This window comes from Anabas testudineus, chromosome 16, assembly GCF_900324465.2.
Source record: "Anabas testudineus chromosome 16, fAnaTes1.2, whole genome shotgun sequence".
Classification (NCBI taxonomy): domain Eukaryota; kingdom Metazoa; phylum Chordata; class Actinopteri; order Anabantiformes; family Anabantidae; genus Anabas; species Anabas testudineus.
The window spans coordinates 10,451,181-10,474,851 of NC_046625.1; the positions used below are offsets into that span (position 1 = coordinate 10,451,181).

General features: G+C 42.0%; 1 protein-coding gene across 1 annotated transcript; it reads right to left on the reverse strand.

The window, feature by feature from the left end:
- Window positions 1-237: 237 nt before the first annotated feature.
- LOC113170898 (CUGBP Elav-like family member 3) lies at window positions 238-22,903 on the reverse strand. The gene is made up of 14 exons (XM_026373203.1): window positions 22,309-22,903; window positions 22,044-22,073; window positions 21,319-21,564; window positions 19,773-19,855; window positions 5,902-5,950; window positions 5,456-5,584; window positions 5,288-5,367; window positions 4,807-4,962; window positions 4,236-4,380; window positions 3,816-3,965; window positions 3,645-3,710; window positions 2,848-2,952; window positions 2,571-2,714; window positions 238-2,414 (listed from the first exon to the last, which is right to left on the reverse strand). Exons 3-14 carry the CDS (start codon window positions 21,461-21,463, stop codon window positions 2,287-2,289), a joined length of 1,380 nt encoding a protein of 459 aa, XP_026228988.1. The 5' UTR covers window positions 21,464-21,564; window positions 22,044-22,073; window positions 22,309-22,903; the 3' UTR covers window positions 238-2,286.
- Between the last annotated feature and the right edge of the window lie 768 nt (window positions 22,904-23,671).

Genomic DNA, 23,671 nt, shown 5'->3' on the forward strand with positions numbered 1-23,671 from the left:
GCTCCTAGTTTGTCTTTGTTTCAGTTTCATCTTGGTGAGTTCATACAAGAAGGCATCATTCACAGTTTTAAAGCTCTGTCTTTTTAACAGCATTAACCCATGGTGCTTTAACACATACACAGACAGTGTCTGATTCATGCAACTCAATACAGTGAATATCCATTATTCGTGTCCCTGTGTGCATATGGAAGAGTGTGTTTGGAGGTGTGTGTGTGTGTGTGTGTGTGTGTGTGTGTGTGTGTGTGTGTGTGTGTGTGTGCATGTTTGTAAAGCTCTTGTATCTGGGCAAAATGTGTTTATGTGTATGACCTTATAAGCATCTGTTGCATTAATGTGCCTTGAATCAGGGCAAGCAAACACTATTACCGACATGCATCACTCTCTAGCATTTGCAGTATAGAAATTCTGGGTGATATTTTTAATCATCAGACTAGTGCAGGGGCAGCAGGTTTTAACAGTTCAAATTGTGGTCGTTATTAGACATAAAGACCTTTATATTATTAACGAGGATTTGTTATATAATAGTTTATCTTGAAATAGGAACAGAATCCTTTATTTATATTGCGTGCTGCCATGTGATGGTGCCTCCACACACTGACCTGACAGCAGCTACACATTTATTCCTGTTTGGTAAAGGTTAGCAGTGGTGGAGGCCAACATTTAGCAGAGGAGATCCTATATTTCTCCCAGAATTCCTATAGTTGAGGGGCTGTTCTCCAATAAGCAAGAGGCACTTGTTTTTCCACCATGACAACCACATACCCTTTACCTCAAAACACGAGCTAGAGGGATAGAAAGAGGAGGCTGGGATGGAGAGAAGCAACGAAAGGCTTTGATAGAGAAAGAAGGAACAGTAAGGGATAGAGATAAAGGGACTGCAGGAGTAGGAGGGAGTTAATGAAGGAGAGAAACATCACAAAAGCAATGATAGAAAATATAAACGAGGCCAAGAGAAGAGAAACGTAGGAGCAAAAAACTAAAGTGCCACATCAAACAGAGTAACAAATCAGAATCCAAGATTACAAAGTCGGCCTATCAGAGTACAGCTCAACGCAATGCATGCTCGCCCAAAGATAGTGTGTGCTGGTCATAAACCTTACATAGCCTTGTCTGTCCTTGCTCCTATAAACTGTAGGGCCCATGTTGTGGCGCATTAAAACTTGCATGTTTCCTATACTATGTAACCATGAGATGACCTCTCGTCTGCCATTTTAGTTGTTGTTTAATTTCACAAATTTGTCCATCAATTATTTCATTTATTACGTAAACTAAAGTGCTGCTCTACACTTCTACACCAGTAAACTATAGAAACCTCTGGAAAACCTCTTAATACAGACACTAATACAACAAGGATTGTACACTCCTGTATTACACACTAACAGTGTAACACAGACACATATGAACACATATATGCCCACGCTCACTACTGTACCCAAACAGTCTGGTCAAATAATAATGACACCAAACAGAACACTACAGAAACTGATCAAAAACAAAGCTGCAAAAAAGTAACGAGCATTGCTACAGAATTTATCAAATGACTATGCAGTGATTAAGTGCATCAAATATCCAATCAAATCAATTGAGTCTGAGTACAGTCCTGGCTATTGACAGTTATTGATCAGTATGTGCACAGGTCAATACAAAATAAAGTCACAATGCACCAAACACAGTCTGTGGTCACTACAGCAACAGGACATGCAGGTCAACGCATGGCTGGTTGCTCGAGGTGACAGAACAAAAATTGCCAAGGGCAACCAACACAGGCAATCAATCGCCACAGCAACCCAAACACAGGCCAACCAATCAACTTACAACAATGCGAGAGGAAGGGGGGGTCAGGGCTTTATCGGTCACTAGGCAACCATTGCCATAGCGATGGGGTCCTCGTGAATTATGATTGGACGGAAGAATCTTGGGTGAGGTAAGTTGTCGTTTCAGGAAAAGATCAAAACAGCAGGAAAGAAAATAAATAAGATTGTGAAAGAAAATAAAAAGGACAATATTTTAGTACTGTCACTTTTCCTGAGTTGATTAAGCTGTTTTTACTGCATATGAGTAACCCAACATTTATTCACTAATATGTCATTTTAAGCTTTTCCTCTTGACTCTTTACTATCAGTTAGCTTTTTTGTGTCAAAGTTACTTTTTCCATGTTTTTTCTGAATTTCATTCTCCTGCCCCCCCAACATATAGCACCTCATTGCCCTTGATGTTGTTTTTGCCCATCATCTCCTCACCACCACCTCACCTCACATTTTTTTTCCTCCTCGTCTCAGTTTTCACTTAGTATGGGCGGTTGGCATCTTTGGGCCGTTTGAGCTGCACTTTCAGTCTTTTCATTCCAATCTGGAAACCGTTCATGGCCTGGATGGCAGCTTGAGCACTGGCCGGGTTGTCAAAACTCACAAATCCTAAAAAAAAAAAGAGAGAAAAAAGACCTCACACTGTCTGCATGTCACAATTTAGATACAGACATTAACACAATATTGTGTCCTCCCCCTGTGCTTTTCACTTGTCCTTTTCTCTCTCCTTTGCCTCATTCTTTCTCCACCATCTGTGTGTCTCACCGAAGCATTTGCTCTGGTTGGTGGCACGGTCCACAAACACCTTAGCTGAGATGACATTGCCAAAGGGCAGGAACATCTGCAGCATCTCAGAGTCACTGAACTCCTGAGGCAGGTGGTAGATGAAGATGTTACACCCCTCTGGACCTGGGACACACATACACACACACACTTGTTAGGGCGAGTGTGATAAATGAGTTCGGGCTGTGAAGTCCTTGTGATAAACAACTTTAAATTGGGGAGTGGGGTGTGGCCCGAGACAGACAGGAAGTGGAATCACCTTCTCTCTGCTGCTGTTGCTGGGGCTGCTGGTGTTGCTGGGCAACCAGTGTTGGCTGCTGGGGGAATGGCTGCCCGACCAATCCGTAGGCAGCAGGGTACGCTGCTATTGGGAGAGACAGACAGTAACATAATGTGATTGGATAAAACCAACAGGTGGCAACAAAACAGTGTCCAATAGAGTGATTTTGTTTGAACTGAAATGTCTCCTAGTGAAGGTGAAAACTATTAACTGTAACATTTGAATGGAAAAAGTCTGCTCAATAGTGACTCTGTTTATCTGAGTATTCACAAATTGTGTAAATGTATGAAGAGCTGTAATTTATTTTTATTGTGTCACAGTGAAATCTTCACAACAGTAAATCAGAACAAAATTAATTAATTCCATTGCCCTTGAAAAAATGTATCCTTGAATAGAAAGCAGACACTTGACCTTCTTTGTTCCTCAATCATAAGTGTCCTTAATATCTTGATTTAACCTAATGCCTGAGCTGCATATTAATATTTATTCTGATAACACATTGACATTTCTAATAAACATGACCAAATGGGTATCTACTGCACTTGAAGTTATTTTTTACGTGTTTTTTTTTTCTTTTACATTTTACATCTATCCATTTATTATTCTAACACAAATGTTATAATAGACAGACCCACAGTTAGAAAGCTCAACTCTTCGTAAAGCTCTTTTACCCTATTGCTGTGTCCGGTTTTGCTCCATTTTTATAGATAGAGTATAATATACACTTTATGTACAGTTAATACAATGACATTGGGTTCATTTACACAAACACCCACCTGTGTAGTGCTGCATGCCTGCATATGCCTGCTGTAGGGGGTCCAGTGCTGCTGCTGGACTCTGAGCTGCAGAGTGAGAAAATGAAAGAAAAACAGTGAGGATGATTTTTTTTTAGTTAAAATATTAATTGCAATACTGGAGATGTGTAAACTTCGATGTTATTAAAATACCTTGATATGGGTGAACACCATTGGTGTAAAGTGTTTCTGTTGCTTGTTGTCCATTGGTTGGAGCTGGCACGCTGCTGTAGCCATTCACACCTATTGGCGGAGGGAGAGCTGGCACAGGTGTTGCTGCAATAGTTGGTGGAGTGTTTGTACCTACAGACAGATTACATCCCAGAAAATAAGTCACTCTCATGGCAAGTCACCAAACCTCCTACAGGACTACTTCTGTTAATAGATCTAAAAGTCCTTATGCATAACTTATGCAATCATCTTGCTATATTTATTCAAAATACTGTAAAAATGAACACACTTTCACACTGTGTGCTATAATATATAGACAACAACTGCAATACACTCTGTTTTACACAGTACAGTTCCTCTGCTCGTGACTGACGATAGACAACATCAAGTGTGTGTGCCTACCCGAGGACGGCGTGATGGGTGTAATGGGTGTGGCAATGATTCCGTTGGCATTGAGCGCCGCCATCTGCTGCATCTGTACGGCAGCAACTGTTGCCACAGGAGACAAGTACGCTGACTGGGCAACCAGGGCCTGCTGTTGGACAAGCTGTAGACAGGGAAGGAAACAGAGAGCGAGGAAGGGGATGGGGAAGAAGGAGAGTGAAAAGAGGGAGACAGTGGGAAAAAAGTGAGGGAGAGAAAGAAGACAAAGATACAGTTAATGGATATGGGAAAAAGAGAGAGAGAGGAAGGGACAGAAAGAGGGAGTGATGGAGGAACAGATGAATAGAGATCTAATTACAAGGCCATTATGTCCTGAGTCAGTGGGTTAATGGTTGTGTGTTGCGGGAAAGCTAATGCCAGATGACGTATGTTCTGTTGTCTGGGTAATAACATTAGCCCCAATTAGACCACTGATAGCCTCTTCAAACTTATTACATCCTTTCATAAGCACAGTGCTCCCCTTACAAACTTGGTGTGTACATGTGTGCAGTGCAGTGAGTGTTTGCGTGTGTGAATGTGCACTACTTGCCTGTGCGTTGACTGCTTGCGTGTAGGCATTGTAGGCGGGGAAGTTCAGGGTCATGGGGCTGAAGATGCCAAGCTGGGAGGCCACCTGCTGCATCCTCCTCAGACCCCGCTCCTTCTCTGTGTCTGCAAACTTCACCACCAAACTGGATGATGCTCCCTGTGAGGAGAGAGATGGAGGCTGACTTAAGTTTCAACTGAAATTACAAGCAATGTTCCTTCATGTGTTAATGGGACTAGGCTCCATGTTTATTAATTCATATATTTTCTCTATCCATTTAATCTTTTTATGAGTCACATGGGGCTCAACACTATCTCACACAGATGCACAGCACATGGAGGATGCCCAGGACAGGACTTACTTACTTACTTAGCGTACTTACATTATTACCTACAGGAAATCTAATGTCTCCCACCTGACTTATGCACATGTCTATCGGAGGCCATTTAAACATTATGTAATCAAGTCAACATTTTTAACTTACAGGCATTGTGCGGCTTCCATGCAAGCTATTGATAGCAGCTTGGGCTTCTGCGTGTCCTTGGAATTTTACAAAAGCACACCCTTAAAAAAAAAAAGTCTGTTAGAGCACACAGACTGCATTCAATTACAAAGTACTACTGCAAGCATGAAGATGTGTACTGTATGTTACCTTTGCTGGTCCCGTCAGGTCCTCTCAAGACGGTGCACTCATCTATGCTGCCAAAAGGTTCAAACAGCCTTCTGACGTCCTCATCACTCTGTTGCTTTCCCAGCATGCCCACAAACAACTTCCTGTCCTCTGAGAGACCATGGACATGTGGAACAAAAGGAAGAAAGGAATACAAAGTCAATATTATTTCTCCTAAACAGCTCGACATTTGATATCAATATAAATCAATGAATCAATGTATGGATGCTGTATAGATTCCACCAGGGGGCAGCATTGACTACAAATAATGGTTAGAGAGGGGATCTGTGTATCTGTGTAAACTGTATGTGCATGTATTTACAAAAACTAATCCACTCCAATGACTACTTTGCATTTTTATCTTAACCTAAGCACTGTTACACTGACACAACTGTGTGTGTATAAAAATGTTTAAGTGTGTATCTCACCTCCTCTGCCCTCGCTGTCGGCTGGTTTCACCTGGATAGGCCGATTCATCTGAGGACAAATAAGCAGGAACATCAACAGATGGTCTACATAAACAGCTCTTTTTTCACTTGTCTGACATCTGTTTAAGGCTGACTTCATGTACAGTAAACAGCATTTTTTAAATTTGATTTGTCAAGACAATGCACATGAATCATCACATTTCTGTAAATGTGTCAGGGTTTGCTAGATATTAATTTCCAACTACCGGCCATTCACAAAAAATAAGAAATGCAAAACATGTAAAAAAAATCCAGACTGAACAACAAATGTCAAGACATCAGATTTCAGCAGGTGAAAAAATATTTATCTAATTAAACAAGTCATAAAACAATAAAAAATAAAAAATTTATATAGGTCAAATGTATTGATAAATAATTGAGTTCTAAAGGTCTTGAAAATGTTGAAACTTTAATCACAACACTGTTTGTGTGGGTCCATGTGCTTTTTACTCTCTGACAAATCGAGTGTAGCAGGTGACAGGTGTGTCCGAGCTCTGTCCCAAGATGCTCTCTTTCTGTGTCAAAACACACACAATCTTACTATCTCTGATTTCTCTGTCTCACACACACACACACACACACACAAACAGATTGGAGGGCGAATGAGAAGTGACGAGATTAAGAATGCAGGCCAGCTGATCTGGATTACAGAAGAATTAGGGATTAGATGAGGAACAAGTAGGAAGAGCGAAGGGGGGGGGAGAGATCGTAGTGGAATGTAATGACAAGTGTGTGAGGGGCACAGATACAGTCAGCTAAAAATAAAAGGATGGAGAGTGAGACACTGAGAGAGAGAGGCCCGGGGGACCCCGACGGACTTCGACCAACTGAAAGGGCAGGTGGAGGGCCAAGAGGAACCCAGGGAGTGAGGCAGAGAGTGGGAGGATGAAAGCAGAGCTGCCCCTGAGAGGATGATTCAAAAAGAATAGAAAGAGAAAGAGAGGGAGGAGGGAAGAGTGGGGCGTGATTCAGTCGTGACTTGCTGTGTCTAAAAAATGTCACGTTTACAGAGATCCATCGCCTAGAGTATTAATGCATGCATGCACACACATATTCTGAATTGCCTGTAGGATCTACAGAGACAGGTTCGTCTCACAAATGCATACACACATACAGAAAATCATACTACGCACACACAGTGCTTAGTCATAGCACTGAGGCAATGAGACAGAGTGTTAATGCCTGAGGGATGGAGTGGGGGAGGAGAAGGGATGCAGAATGATGGTGATGAAAAGAGGGGAAAAGTGCAAGGAAGGGAGAGAAGAAAAACAGATTTATCCGGTAAAAGGGTTGAGGAAGAAGAGCAAGGCAAAGTAGAAAAACCTGAAGGAAGCGGTGATGTGCAAAATCTAAATAAAAATAGAATCTTGTGGTGTAGGCTCTATTTTACAATCAAAACTTTAGAAATTTACAAAAACCAAACTCACACATATAAGATGTGTGATCTTATATGAAAGACATTTAATACTAAAGTCGTGTGATATGTAGCAGTGTAGATTCATGGTCGGAGTAACTAATTTTGGCGTCTTTGAGGAGTCTTTCATCGGGGGAGAAAGACTGAAGACCGAAGAAGAAACAGGGAGAGGGGGGAGAAGGATGGAGAGGGAGTCGAACGGGAGAACATGAGAAAGAAGAATGGAGAAAGGTCCCAGCGGGGTGTTAAGGCAATGTAATGAAGCTGGTAATTGAGGAGAGGGCAGAGCAGAGAGAGACTGATCCATACATTTGATTAATCAGCTCTTAGCTGTCACCACAAAGCTATTGATCTAAGGCAAGGCCATCACACATACACACACACAGTCAGAGACACCAGTGCACACAGAACACACACACACACACACACACACACACAGATAGATACAGAAGGTCAGCAGAGGAAGGAATGATGTACATTTTTAACCCCACACCTTTATTGACTTGAGCTGTCAGCATAAACATAAACTCAGAGAAAATACACACACCTCCCCAGAACAGTTTTGTGTGACCTTGGATTGACAATGACCATCCATCCATCCATCCATCCATCCATCCATCCATCATATCCCAGCCCTGTTGTTATTGCTGTCCATCTACACTGCCATCCATCTTGCGCTATCAACTCATCGATCAGTCCTGCCTTGTTCATTGATTTTGGGCTGTGTTGTAGAGCAGGCTGATCGTATCAAGATTTGTGTCCACTAACCCTTTCTCTATCCTTCCATCCATCCATCACCTCTTCCATTTCTTCCTTCATTAGCCCTATTCGAGCTCATCCAAAACAGGCTAAACAGAAACAACTAATGATTACAAAGTACTGCCTATCAATCTCGGCTTATTAATGTGTCTAAGTATGTGTGTGTGTGTATGTGGTGTGTGTATGTGGTGTGTTTGTGTGTTATGCTTTATAGTAAAGTATCAATACACTGTGATTAAGTTTAATACATACAAGGAAAAAAAGGAGAGGAGATGGAGAATAGCCGCAGGTAAGCGGTGCACACTGCTACTACAAAGACAACACAATGGCATCGGAAAATTGGCATGGCAACCACTTCGTTGTCATGGCAATTGTATGACGGCACACCGGGTAGGTAAACAAGGATGCTGGTTGCCAAGAGCGACTGCTGTGCTCTTCAGGTAAACAAAGAATTTGTGCTGGAGAGTGGTTTGTCGGCTTCAACCTATCCTACAACATCACTCCCCGCCCTCTCTCTCGCTCTCTGAGTTGTAATCATGTAACACAGCAGACAAACGGGCACTGAGTAATAGTACAAATGCATGAGAACAAGGGAACTGAACAGGGCAGGAAATTTATGAGAATAATGAAGAGATGTGGGCAGTATCCAGAGGAAGAACTAAGTGTGATTTGGCTCTGAGCAAAGAAAGGAGAGTAAAAGGTGAGAGAACTGAATCCATATTGTAGTAGAGCAATTAAAATTCCCTTGAGCCTGAGAGAAAAATGCAAATAAAGTACAGTCCCTGCTAGTCAATCACACTGTACTCTACTCTGTCCTTTCTCTCTGCTTTACTCAAACACACATAAACAGCCACATGGTCCTTTCAAGTCAAATTATTCTCTAATTACTCATGTTCCAATTAAGCCTTAATTAACAGTAACCATCTGCAAACGTGGGCATGTATAAGGCACGGGCTTCATGCTGTAGAGCGGTTTGATCTGCGGTGCTGCATACTAAGAAGCTCTCACTGAAAGACAGAATTTCTGTATGTCTGAGGAAAGTGAATTTGTGTGTGAGCAGTGGTGCAGTGGTGCATGAAGGCGAGATATGTGATATATGATTGCGTGTGCGTTTGCATGACCACTGCACATGAGCGCTCAGTGGAGGCACGTCCACTCATACGTGCATGGCCAAGCCCTGCATGCAAACACAGCTCCATTTACATGCTGTGGTGCCAACTCATGTCACTCATATACACACACAGACACACACACACACACTATATACAGTACGCTATACTTGTCCCACTGGGAGAGCCCCCGCCTTTTAGAGCACACAGAAACAAACACATACAACACACATACAGTTAATCTTACTCCCTGCAGTAATGCAGAGGATTGTGCCAGGATTAGGGGATATTAAATCCTTGGATTATCCAATCAAATCGTATTCCACCCCCCTCCCCCACTTACGCAAAATCAGTGGAACAAACCATTGCGCCACATCATAAGGGTGGGGGGTAGTGCGTATGTAAATGTGGGCACATGTACTATTTGGAACATAGATCAAACTCCAGTGTTGAATTGATGATCGTTTTGGTCGTTTTTTGTCTACAAAACACTGGAGGGCAATAAGAGACACATGCTCCCACAGACACAAATATAAAACTGATTATAGCATGACAACAGACAATGGTGTGTGTCTGTGTGTTTACAGACACACACACACACACACACACAAAGACACACACACACACACACCCTCTCTTCATATCTCCCCTCTTCACACACTCACACACACCCTTCCCCCTTCAATCTCCCTCTGGAACACTCCATCCACACAATTTCAGATGTCCGTTTTCCAGAGTGCACAAGAAAGAAAAACTATTTTTATCCCCTCTCCTCAATCTAGCATTATTTCATCCTCCCTCCCATTCTCCATTCCCCTCTTTCCACTCTCAGCTCTATAATCCCTCCATAGCCTGCCTGATGACACGGGAATCTCAGCCTATCCTTTCGTTTCTATCGCTCCTCTCTCACTGCTCTGCTGCTCTCTATAGCCCATCCACTTCTCTTGTGTCGCTCCTGTTCTTCTTCATTTTTCTCCATCATTGCTGTAATGTCCCTTTCAGGCCTACAAATGTATTATCATCACTATAGTGAAGTTGATTTGACAGTTACCCCCATATTTTTCTCTCTTCAAACTTTACACAAAACCACATGAATGTTAATTTTCTGCCCTTGAGCGAGACAAATTGTCTGCTAGGACACCACATTATACTTTTCATGAAGAAAATATATAGTATATTGATTAGAAAGGTTTCCACTCCACTATACAGTAAGTGGCTTTTTGACTCAATCTATAGACAATTTTTGCTTGACCTGGCCATTACTTAAATGAAATATTATCAAGTTTTGGACCCATGTTTTTTAGGTTTATGAGAGAAGAAGAGTAAGTGTGATAATTGAACAGCTGGGAACATTTATTTTATATTTAGCCAGAATGGAGACTACAGTCAAATAATTTAGTCACCCAGAAATTAATAATTTTATAATTTTCGTTTTAGGTGCAAAAAGGATGGAAACATCTTTCATTTATGTTCTGTTTTTCTTCTACCATAGTCAATAGAATATATCTTTGGGCTTTAGGCTGTTTGTTGGACAAACCACACTGGGTTATGGGCATTTACCGGGCATGTTTTGCCATTTGCAGACTTTCTATAACATAAACAAATCAGCAGTTAATTGAAAATAAAATTCAAATTAATTATTGTAATTTTAACTGCAGGCCTATTTTTTACACTATAATACAGTAAAAGATAATATATGTCACGATAACGCAAATATCAGATGATATTCAGTCTTAAATGACACCGTCAATTACCCCTCCACACATGTTTACTATGAGTGTGTTTACATTTCAGAGTAAGTGGAATGATATTGTGGCATGCTACCCGCTGACTCCCTGATGTCTCTCACATAAAGCTGGATGAAGACACTGAGATGTGAGAAAAAGAGAGTGAGCATGAAGGTGGAGCAGCCCAGCTCCACCCCACCTTTCCCCTGTCTTTCTATCACACCACGTTAAGGCTTTGCATCCCCCAGGTTACCTAGCAACTTGGCATCTCGCTCGACTCGGTTGCCTGGCAACATAGGCCTGCAACCATAATATAAGCTCCTGTGCGGCCCATCCCCCTGCTCGCATCCCTCTTTCCTCTGTCTCTCCCATTCCATTCTTCACACCTGAGAAGTCTGCCTTTCTTCTCCTCCACTCAGTACTTTATCTGGCAGTTAACCCTTTATCAGCCTCTCCACTAGAGCACGGATTACCAACATATTCACTCCACTCTTGCCCTCTTCTTTTCTCTTCATCACTTTCCATAGTAACTGTATCAAACCATGCATAAAGCAGAACTGACTATCCTGTTGATCTCTACACTATTATGCAGTTTTGTGAAAAAATCCACTGAGGAGATTCTGCAGTTGAGTGGAGCAGTGGAGCACTCACTGAAATTTGATCCTTTGGATTTAGTTCAACATAATCCAACAGCACTATAGCGGATAACTGTTAGACCTATGTATTTGGAACTTCTTTCTATTTTAGGGAGTGTAAGCCCTTTGGGAAATGAGCTGGTGAATTAAAAAGGCGATTTAAAGCCACATAAATTTATGATGGTAGAAATCTCATATACACTTCATTCAATACAGAGCCAGTGACACGTTTTGTGGTTGCTCAGAAAGCTGAAGTGTGTTATGCATGATCCAATAAAATTAAGGCAAGACAAATACGTAAACAGCCAACGTGCCCTCATACCAGATTAAGTTTAACTAAAAACTGTAAATATGTTGTTTTTGTACTGAGAATAAAAAATATTTTTTTTACATTTATCTTAAATTACTCACTTCTATTTTATGAGGAGAAGAAACACAGACTTCCCTTTTTTTTAAGTTATTTTCTGCTATTTTAACTTTAGGCTGTACTACACTTCAACTGCAAGATAAATATTTAGCTGAGTGCTTCCAATAAGTTAAAATCAATCTTAATCTTTCCAAGTAATATTTAGTATAAAAGTGTTTAAAATCTAAAAATGCTCAAAAGAAAAAAATAAAAAGGCTCATTTCACACATTAAAAAAAACAGAGAACATAGACCTATTTAAAAACCCTGTTGTTGGACAGAGCATTATGAAGTGTGGTGATCTATGCTAGTGTAATTTGGTCTTATTAAGCTGCAGCTTTCCCTGTGGTCAGTGTGAAAAGGCCATTATCTAGACAGCAGGTTGAAGTGTGGTTAGAGAGGGGACCTCTGAGCGGATGTCACACCCCAGGTGCACCCCAGTCCCGTCATCCTCTTGCCCGTCTAATCACATACACACAATTGCAGCAATGCACACACATATGCAGACACACACCAGTGGCCCCCTCTGACAGATGTCTCTGTTTAAACTGACAGAAGTGCGCCCCAACTCCCTCCCACTACTCCACCACCCAGAAAAAGCCCTTTCTTCCACACACCACCCGCTTGCCCCTTCTTCCACGCTTATTATGAGAAACTTTTGTCTTGTTTCCTCCTTCTCTCTAACCCAACCTCCTCTGCTCCTCCCCTGTCTCACCCTACCCCCTCCCTGTCTATACACCCCTATTCATACAAAACCTCTTCATGGCCCTCCTCCACTGCTCTTAACCCCCCTTTTCATTCATGCACATTCACACACTCATTCATCCCCCTCGTATGCGCCCTGATCTATACGTCCATCTCAGTGCAGACATATAAATATTACATGCTGAGACAAGATGTCTGGATCACAGACTATGTGTTTTTGTTCAACAAAATCTCATGGGCAGAAAGAAACATGTCACCTCAAATGTTGACAAAATTGATATAACTTTTTCAGTTTCTGAGTCAGCATCAGAAGTCCAATTCTGACTAAAGAATAATTTGAGCCATTTTGTCCTCAGCCCACTCAATGTTTGCAAAAATGTAATCAGGATTTCTGTCTCTTTGTTCAAACAACTGTTTCTAAAATGTCACATTTCCCTGTCCATCTCCTGTGCAGACTCTGCTTGATGTTCTGAAAGAACACAATATGATCTGTGCTTGGAAATGAAACAGTGAATGTTACAGTAACTGGAATAAAAAGTGAAGGAGTGATGTTTGCTATATAATCTGTCACTGGACTATCAGTGACTCAATGATCAAAGCCCTGTCCAAATCCAAATGCTGAAATTTAGACATCTGTTAAGGTCATTGCCTTTAAGTGATTTTTTGGCACACTCTGCTTTCTGGTACTTGTTTTCTTGCTTGATGATTCCTTAAAACTCAAACACATCAAAGAAAGCCATTATCCTTGTATGCTTACAGGAATCAGTCAAATTCGTTTTTCATTTTTGCAACAAAACTGTTGCTGTCAATGTGTAATATCTATTTTAAATTTGAAAATTTGAGTGGACATGCTTTAATTTTGAAATTTTAACAACTGAAGTCTGCAGCTCTCAGAATATCCATGTGTGTAAGACCAGGATTTAATGGGTACACTAAAGCTCGACACTATGCCTCACTTATTGTCTGATTCCAGCTTTAAGTTGCTAGAAGAAAGCATGCATTAGTCCAGCATTATATCCAATAATGATGACTGGTAATTGCAATTAAACTGTGTTTTTCATTCTACGAATGTGGAAACTAGGCCTTGCAGATTTTTGTAGCTGGCTGGATTTACAAAACAGATGGTGTGTGATATGGACTCAACTCAACTTTGGGCTACTTTAGAGCTCAGCATCTGAAAGACACAGATTTGGCAGTGATCACCTACCCTGGTAATCATGTGTTCACACAAACATAATTTTCAAACTGGCCAAGATACAAATGTTCCTCTGTGCATGTGTGTGTGTGTGTGTGTGTCAGGCCTTAAAGAGGCAGGCGCTCTCCAGAGTCAGGATTTTATGAGGCTATGATTAGATTCTGCCTCAATTTCGTGGTGAAATATGAGGCAGGCACTCTTTCGCTCTCCATGTTGCACACAGAAATGCACATGGATTCACACATAAAGAAGCACGCGTATACATCGCGAGCACAGACGTTTGTTTAAAACAAACAAGCTAAATCCCCCTTGGTCGTAGCTGTACACAACCCCACACAAACACCCCACTGCTATGTATCTACCCCCTCTGTATCACTCTTTGGCTCCTCCTCATTATCTCCTCGTCTTGTACGCACACACACAAACACACACACACACACACACACACACACACACACACACACACACACACACACACACACTTGATTCTACACCTGTCCCTCTACTCCCTTCCCATCCCACACACAGTGAGGATAAAAATAGAGAATCACTTTGAGGGAGGGGGGAGCGATACACATCACAAACCCCATCAGGCGGGGAGAGATAGAGGCAGAGGGATGGCAGAGGTGGAAGAGACAGAGAGGAAAGGAAAGGGTGAGAAAGGGAGCTGGGGTCTGTTCTAATTAGAAAGTGCAGCAGTAAGCAGTGAAGGGGAATAGTAAACAGTGCTGCTGACCACATAAATATGCTAAATTAGCCTACAAAGTCGCCCTAGTGGATAATTGCCCATCATAGCTTTGCCCCATAGGGAGGTTGCCTGCCAGACATCTTAGATTCCACATGAAAACACACACAGAACATATACAACATGCACACATTACACACCCTGAGTGGATCTGATAAACTTTAATTACAAGTAATGGATGACGGACACATAAAAATATAGAGCTAAACTTCCCAGTCTTGTAACAATACTGACATAGTAGAGCGACAAGCAAAGAGTAACTGTAAAGAAGTAGTATTGACATTACTACTCAGCTGCTGTTGCACCACTTTAGTATCCAGCTGAGGCTGTGTGAGTCCATTGTCCATGCATATAAAGTCTAGCCTTTTCTGCCCAGGACATAAATAAATTCACTCCTTCTTTCTTCGATCCAGGCTCAATAAAATAGATAACAGCTCCCAACATGTTTGCATGATCTGGCTGTAACCCTGGAACCAATTTATCGGCTTACAAGCATTGTCAAACCATATGCACTGAATCAATATGAAGACTACAGACTTTTATTATATTTTTCATAAGTATATCGATCCTGTTCTTTATCAGTTTCTGTTAACTACTTTTCCTGTGGCGCTTTTTCTGCCTTTTTAATTATTCAGCAGTCATCCACCGTGTAATACTGTGTGTGTGTGTGTGTGTGTGTGTGTGTGTGTGTGTTTGGCTCTAATCAAAGAAAAGGGAGCAGAGTGCTGCCTGAAGAGAATTGAAGCATGACAACACACACCTGGTAAGCTGCTTATCACACTTTAATTTCACCTACAATGAGATCTGCAGAGGCCAGCATGACCAAATAGATGTGTTTTAGTGTGTTTGTGCATGTGTATGAACACTTGTGTTCGAAGTAGGACAAAGATGAACGAAGTGATAAAGTCAGAGAGAAGAGAGTGCAGATTAAATGGAGAGAGAGATATTGACGGCAAAGAACAAAAGGGAAAAGATAAGGAAATACAGCAGCAATAGGTTTGGAGAGATAGAAAGATAGAAACTGGCCAGGAGGAAAGTGTGGCATGATGGAAAGAGAGAGAGGGAGGAGGGACGGATAGTGAGGATTAGGATGAAGCAGTTTTGTATGAATGACTACAGTAAATTCTGTGTTTTTTAGAGCGCATGTACGCAAAGTCTTTCTGTGCTGTTTTCCTGCTAGTGTACCTGAGGGGAGGAAAACGTTTAGAAGAAGTGGATGGAAATATAATATAAAAGTTTTGAAAATTCAGTTAACAATTTAAGTTTTAATACTGTGTCACATTACACACGCACAAAGCTATAGAAATATATATTAATTTAATTTTTAATTTATTTATAAAAAGAAATAAGGGCAAAACATTAAATTTAAAGGCACAAAAATAGTCCAAAAAAATTTATGTTAATGAAACATCTTTCACTACATAGCTACATCACTCAGATGCAGAGACTCATGGGGGATATCGTCCTTTTAATTGTTCTCAGAAGGAACTTTTTATAGCTCTGAGACCACCCCCTCTGACCTCTGACCTGACACACGTTGCCAACCCACTGCCACCATCTCTGAATAATAAGACACACACTACCCGGTAAACATTGTATATCACTGTTATGTATGTAATGAAAGTCTTCTTGTGTTTTCAAATGTTTACAGTATTTTTCTGACCTGTTACTAAGTGGATATTCTTTAACCTATGTAAAGTACAACAAAAGATGTCATGACATAGAGCAGATTTTTACCTAGTACCAGTACATGTACATGTTTTTCTCATGATTGAATGCCTGCATGCAAATGTGAATGGCAAATTAAAATTTCAAGTGCAAAGAACCACTGATTTGTGACAGTTAAACATTAGCTCTTTCGTGTAGATGTATTCCAGGAAGGGAAACCTCTGCACCACATCTAATACACCAAATGACATCAGTCTGTGTGCTACAGTGGGGATTGCTTGTGGTTTTACTGTTACATTTCTGCCACCGTGACTAATAAAATACATTTCTGTGTGTGTCTATCTCTCTCTTCATCTCATGCTCCCTTGTTCCTCCTCTTTTCCTCTGTGTTTCCAAATTAAACACAAGGCACAGGACACTCTGATAAGGTCATCTGTTCATCTCGCTCTCTCAATCCCTGTCCTTTTCTTCATTTTCCATCTGAGACTCTTCTGCCCCAGCTAAAGCTGGCAGTGGACCTTTGAGGTATAGTTTCTCTGCATCCCTTTGTGTGTTTGTCTTATTCCATTCAATCAGCGTTAAATCCCATCAGAGTGACAGCCAGAGCGCTCTGTGGCACTGCACTTGTCACCAAACATTTAATTGCTTGCCCATGGGTGTAAGAGAAACACATCTGTATGAATGTGTGATGCTACAGTTCTATTAAAGTTGTATGAGGGGCTTGACTCTCCACCAATGGCTGCAATTAAGAGTGATCCCGAGATTCAAGTCACATTCAATGAAGACCACCATGCACACACACACACAGGTGTGCATACACCTCAGCCCCCTTGCCCCACAGTGAGCCTAGGATCTAACTGTGAAAATTAGTTTGTGAGAAACTAATCATGCAGCTTAACAAGTGGAGCCAGGGAAGAAGTGGAAAGGAGGAGGAAGAGGGGTGGGAGTGTAAAACGGTCAAAAGGGTCAACTAATCAAGAGGAGGGGAAATGAGACGAGGGGTAGAGGATCTACCGTGGGGGTGGGGGTGGAGGAACGAGATGGAGATGTGGAGAGAGAGGGAGTGACGTTGAGAGGAGGACTTAGGAAAAGAGTTACCATAAATGACTGTGAAATGAGAATCCGAAGAAGTGTGAGTGTGCACTGAGGGAAAGAAATGAAGGGGATGAGAGAGGGATACCATGAAGAGATTTCTGAGAGGGAAGGAGCGAGCAATGAAAGGGTTGGGGGTAGTGAGGGGAACATTCTGTAATATTCTAGTGGTGCAAAGAAACTGGAGGATGTGAGGGGAGGGGTTGAACAGAGGACAGAGGGGATTTGAGGGGGAAAAAAGAGATAAAATGGAATGAGGGAGAGTGTGGAGGGTTGGAGGAAATAAAAGGAGGAATAGAGATGAAAAAGCAATTCTTAGGGAGAGAAAAGAATTGGATAATGGGAAGATGTGTGACAGAGAGGGAGAAATTCTCTGAAGTCATTTTTAAATCCTGTCAAAGAAGGCAGTAAGCAGGGAGGGGGAGAAAGAAAATGGTAGACACAGAGAAGAGAGAAGGTTTATAGGCAGGTAGTGGAAAATGATAACAGAGTTAAACCTTGGCAAAGGTATATGTAAGGTGAGGTGGTGTTGTACTATTTTAAGGTCTCCCAGCTAAAATATATCTGGCAAAACAATGTACTGGAATTATTTGAGATTGCCGATTAACCGAGTGATTAACAGGGTTGTTAACAAGATTGAAGAAACAGTTGTGAGTGTTGTGAATATAGAAAAGTGCTGCTGGAAAACTGTGCACTTAGCTTGTATTTCCAGAATAATTAATCAACAAATTAAATGTTAAAATAAGGCCTTTGTCAACTTAATATAAACGGTCTCACTAACACTTTACTCTGAAGGCTTAAAATGGACAGGATGAAGGATGGCATCCTTTTCTTACGAGCCTCAAAGGGGTAGGCAAGATTTTCCATATTGAGGAAAGCCACATGTGGAAACAGTAATGTTGTTCATTCGTTAATAGTCCAGGCTTATTGAAAACAGAAACCACACCCTCGTTTCAGCACCAGTCTTCCTCAGGGGAGTGGTGGTTCTGATTGTTCCATGCTGGCTCTTTAGTAAATCTCTGCCACTAATGAGTATCCTCCTTGCTATGTTTCCGACATGTGTCCAGAATATTTATTACAATTTATCTGGAATTTCACTGCAACTAACTATTCGCAAGGCAGGCTTATGGATTATGTCCCTTCACGGCAATGAGATTGTTATTGATGTTATCACCAGGAAAGGATAAGGTAAAACCCAGTAGAGACTAACCCCCTCTACGGAAGAATGAGTCCAACGACAAAGCACAGCAAAAGAACAGAGCAGACAGCGTATAGGTGATTTTTACAGAGAGGTCAGACCCCTTAGTAGCTCTAATTGGATTAATGACATTATAAAAAAAGCTGGGTATGTTCAAGTGACCGCATATATATGTATGAATGCAGAGGCATTCCCCAGCTGCATGGAAAAAGCATGCATGATTGCAATATGTATGAATGCAGGGATTTGTGCCTATGTGTGTGTCAGAACATTTCCCCTCCCCCAAACTCTTTTCTTCAGGCTCTCCTCCAACCATTTTCTCACAGAGATCTTATCAACACGCTAGCTTGCTGAGAAGGTGCAGGAGCTGAAACTCTGATCAGTGGCAGAGCGACACAGAGAGAATGTGACAGAGAAGGTAAAGATATTTTAACCATTCATAGTCATAGCTGTTGTAAGTCTGAGTTTAGGTAAGTCTAGGAGAATATATTTTTTCCAAAAAATATGGCATACACGCTGTCCAGTCTGGGTAGTTCACATTCTTTTGAGCTACACAATAGGGTACAATTGCTAAATGTTCTGAAACAGTTACTGTAAAATCAGTCTTTAACCGTAGTGGAAACCAGGTCAGAGAGAAAAAAGAGCGAGGGAGTGACAGAGAGGTACAGCCAAGAGACAGACACAGATCTCTCACAGAGCCCCATCCATAATGAACAGTGTCCTAGCCCAACCCAGCCGCAGCACACGATCCCTCACTAGAGAGACTGAGGGAGAGTGGGATGAGACAAAGGGGAATGGCCACATTAATTACACACACACTCTAGGCGGGAGCTATCACCGGAGGCTAACGGGGGGACTGACAGAGAGATGGAGCGACAGAGAAAGAAAAAAAATGGAGATGATAATGCTCACGGAGTACCCTATGTGTCTCCGGTGAGAGGGAGTGTTTGTCCTTAACAGCAAGACGCCTGCTGGCTGCCGAGTTATGTCACAGTGTTACTAATGGGAGCTGAAGCTCCAGCAGCACAGGCATAAACTGATGTGAGGCCACTTGTGTGTCTGTATACAAGAGAGAAGGCAGCGTCTGTGTATGGAGGTGGCTCCTGTGATATAATAAGTGTGTACCTGTATATAACTGTCTGGGGATGCATGTATGTGTCTGTTTGTGATGTGCACTTACCCCCGGTAGTGTCTTCTGCTCATGTAGAGCGCTCTGGGCTTTCAGTGCGGACTCTCTGGCACAGTACGTCAGAAACGCACATCCTGTCAGAGCAAGAGACAGAGAAAAAGAAAGGAAAAGCATAAAAGTAGAAAAGTTTAGTGAGTAGCTTTCATATTTGTCATTCTCTATCTCAGTCTCTGCATCACTACCCCTTCAAACACACGCAGCCACATACTATTTAAATAATATAAAGCTCTCCTTTCTGATCCCTGTCGTGACTAGCTGTCACTTTTTCTGGACAGGCTAACTTGCAAGAAGATTAAAAAATATTTATTCATGCACTGTAACTGTACTTGACAACACCATGATGATACACTATAGAGCTGAGAAGGACACTCCACGGCACGGCACATTTCAGAACGGCACGGCACAAGTCAGCACACATGACAGCACCACAGACGTGTGCACCGGATTAACAAGGCCTTACAGACAAGGCACAGTCAGGTTCCAGCCCTATACCAAACCACTACACATGCCTCACGATCACTCCAAATACACTCCCCCTGTTTTCCTATGTGCTGTACCTGTGTCTGTGTGTGTGAGGGAGGGGTAGGTAGTAGAGCTGGTTGGCCAGAGCTGTTTACTACACCTGTCACCAGCACTAAGACAACAAGATTAGCAGTAGGTTAGAATCCCAGTGACATCGCAGACAGACTAATGTAGATTCAGAGTAATAAAGAGAAGATTTGACTAGGATGTGTACATCTGAAGAACTGACAATGACTCAACATAAAGCCATAATATAATATAGAAATACACAAAGGTACACAAAACACATCAGCACTCACAGGAAAATACGTGACATACACGCACACACAGACACACATGCATCTTATGGTCCATCTCATTGCTTTTAAGAGGGGCTTACTGTGGCCATGGGGATTCTCAGAACAACAGATTCTTTCCCCTGTGTCACCCTGGCTTACAGTCCCATTACACTGATTGCATACAGCCTAATCTGGTTCATAACACACAGGACCCCAGGTCAGTGCGTATGTTTGTGTGTGTCTATGTGCGAGAGAAACAGAGAGTGTGTGTATTTGGTACAGTTTATTACCAACCTTTTGTTAGAGCTGCCCATTATTTAAAGCCTACTAATCATTAACATAATTAGGAGGCTCTAATCTCTATATAGCACATATTATAAACCTTTTCATCACATCTTTATATATCTTATTATATGATGTAATATAAAAAACATATTCTCAAATGAATTTATAAATAGACATCCAGTACTTTTTGCCACAAGCATCCTTGTGCATCAGCACATTTTTGATTCATATAGTAACCGACTTTGTTTGCCTGTCTTCATTATCTCACATTGCAGTGTTAACAGGAGATGAAGACGAGAGGAGGTGTGACAGTTTCCATGGAGACGTGTGACACTGCACAGAGATAGCCACCCACCATACTGTCACATGCCTGTCTAGCATTTAGCTGTATATCTATTTATCTATATTTTAGCCTTTCTACATTTAGCTTGTGTTACACAGGTGAGACTTACCTTTGTGCATGCCAGTGTATTTGTCCTTTATCACAGTTAGCTCATAGATTTTGCCAAACTGCTCGAAGATAGGCTTAAGGTCCTTCTCTTCCAGATTCCGGGGAATCTGCCCCACAAACAGCTTGATGGCATCGGCCTCCTTCATCGGGGCAGAGTGGAGAGGACGACTGGGTACTGCAGGCTGAGGGACAAACAGATCAGGAGCAGGTATCCCTTTAGAGGAGCCACTGAGTCTTTAAGTCACAGCTGGAAAGATAGAAAGAATAGACAATGAGACAAAATCACAAATATATCCCTAAAAATATCAATTTAGTGGAATATGTATGACACATTATAAAAGACTCATCACAATTTCATGTTTTAAGCTTTTCAACTATTGCAACTACAGACCATTTGTGGGGTTCCCATAGGGGCTTATATTTAGGATATGACACATTTATTTAAATATAAGCTTATGTTAAGTTGTAAGGTAAAACAAAAATATTATATATTTTGGTTATTTATTTATTTTCTTGGGCTAAATGTTATTGATAATTAAATTTAAAATAATGTAGATTATATGCATAATTGTAATTCAGCATTTACTGCCCAGCCTGATGACAAAGGCTCCAGTAGCTTCTGGTAAAACAATTGTGCAAATGTTAATTAGCCAATCAAAAAACACCGATGGCACTTTTCTCCCAATTAAATAAATATAAATCGAAATATCTGTAAGCACGTATTACCTTTTGGCGGCCAAATGGAGTTCAGGATCCCTACACATGAAAGAGAAAAGAAAGAGGCTGATTGGGGTAAATCATTGCAATAGAGCGGTTTCTTTGTTTAACCAGCTGTAGGTTACAGCATACACACGGATGTCATGGGGCTCCTTTGCTCTTTGTCCGATGCCCCCCCCCCCTCCTCCTCAATGTACACACACACACATATGCACACATGCCACAACAAAATAACACACGGGAATATACGTGCAGCAAACATTACAGGTCTTACCGTTCACAGGTGCTGTTTGTGGGGACTGTGCTGCCTTTTGAAATGAAAGAGGGATGCACGCCGCTCGGGTCCCCGCTGTTGTCCTCGCCGCTCTCTCTCTCTCTCTCTGTCCCGTCCTCCTGCCTCCCCTCTCTGGATGCTCTCCGCTCTTTGTGCCTGTCGTATTACTCTCCTCCTCCTCCTCCTCCTCCTCTTCGGGTACAAAGATAACTTACTGTGTTTTTACACACACACACAAAAAAACAAACAACCCCAACTCTGGACGACCAGGACGTGGCGGAGGAGAGTGCTGGCAGGTGTCACAGGTTCCGCTGAAACTGAACCAGCCTCTCGACTCTCCAAATCCACAGTGGACCGAGCTAGCTTGCTAATTAAATGCCACTTTCACGAAACCCCGCTCTTAATTCCTGTGAAATTACAAACTGATAACGAGCTAGCGGGCGTTCACAAATTGGGTCACTTTCAACTGTTTGAACTCGCTTGTACTCTTTTAACAACTCTTTCGGCCGTGCAGATTTTGTCCCAGTGGTTAATCAGCGGCTTCTTTTCACCTACTACTCCTGCTTTCTCCGTGCTCTCGGCTGGATGGCTCTCACGTCCGACACCGGTATCCACTCTCCTTCCCCCTCCTCCGACCAAAGCGGTTGCTAGGCTGTGACGTAACAACCAGGGACCGTGGAGAAATTGCTTCGCCGCAAAGAGGCGAAAAGAAAATTACATTATTGCCCCTCACTTTTTCAATCACATTATAAATTCACCTACACTATGCAGAGTATATATGTTTAACATCCGCCACTGTGTAAATATTTGTAAGTGTTTTTACTCCTTTCGCCTGAGCCACGGTGTGCTGCTCCCTTATCAGACGGTGCCCCGCGGACACCGTGCGCGGAGCCGCCTATTGTTCTCGCTGCGAGCCCTGGCCTTGGTGCTGAAAAGATGGTTCTTGACGTGGAGCCGAAGCGCGCCGCCGACGTCGTGCACGCAGTCACGACTACTACAGCTGTTCACGCCCGAGCCAGAAGTCACACTCACACCCACACAGAGTAAAATGTGTGACAGAGGGAAGGAGAGATAGCTCCGGGATGGAGTTGGCCTACTTTACAGCCTGTACTTTGGTCGACATTGGGCTATTTCGTTGAGATGTGCACAGACAGGCAGCGTGCAATGTTAATACTAAACAAACACAGATTTATTACATTTATTTTCGAGGCGTGTGTGCATGCCCAGACTCTTGGAAGGAGAAACAGACTGAAAAGAGAGAGTCATGGGGTTCATGGTAATTTGCTCCAAAAGGTCACCATCTGCCTGCCTTGTCTTGTGCCCTCTTTAAGCCAGCATCCCCCTCCACATTCATCCACCATAC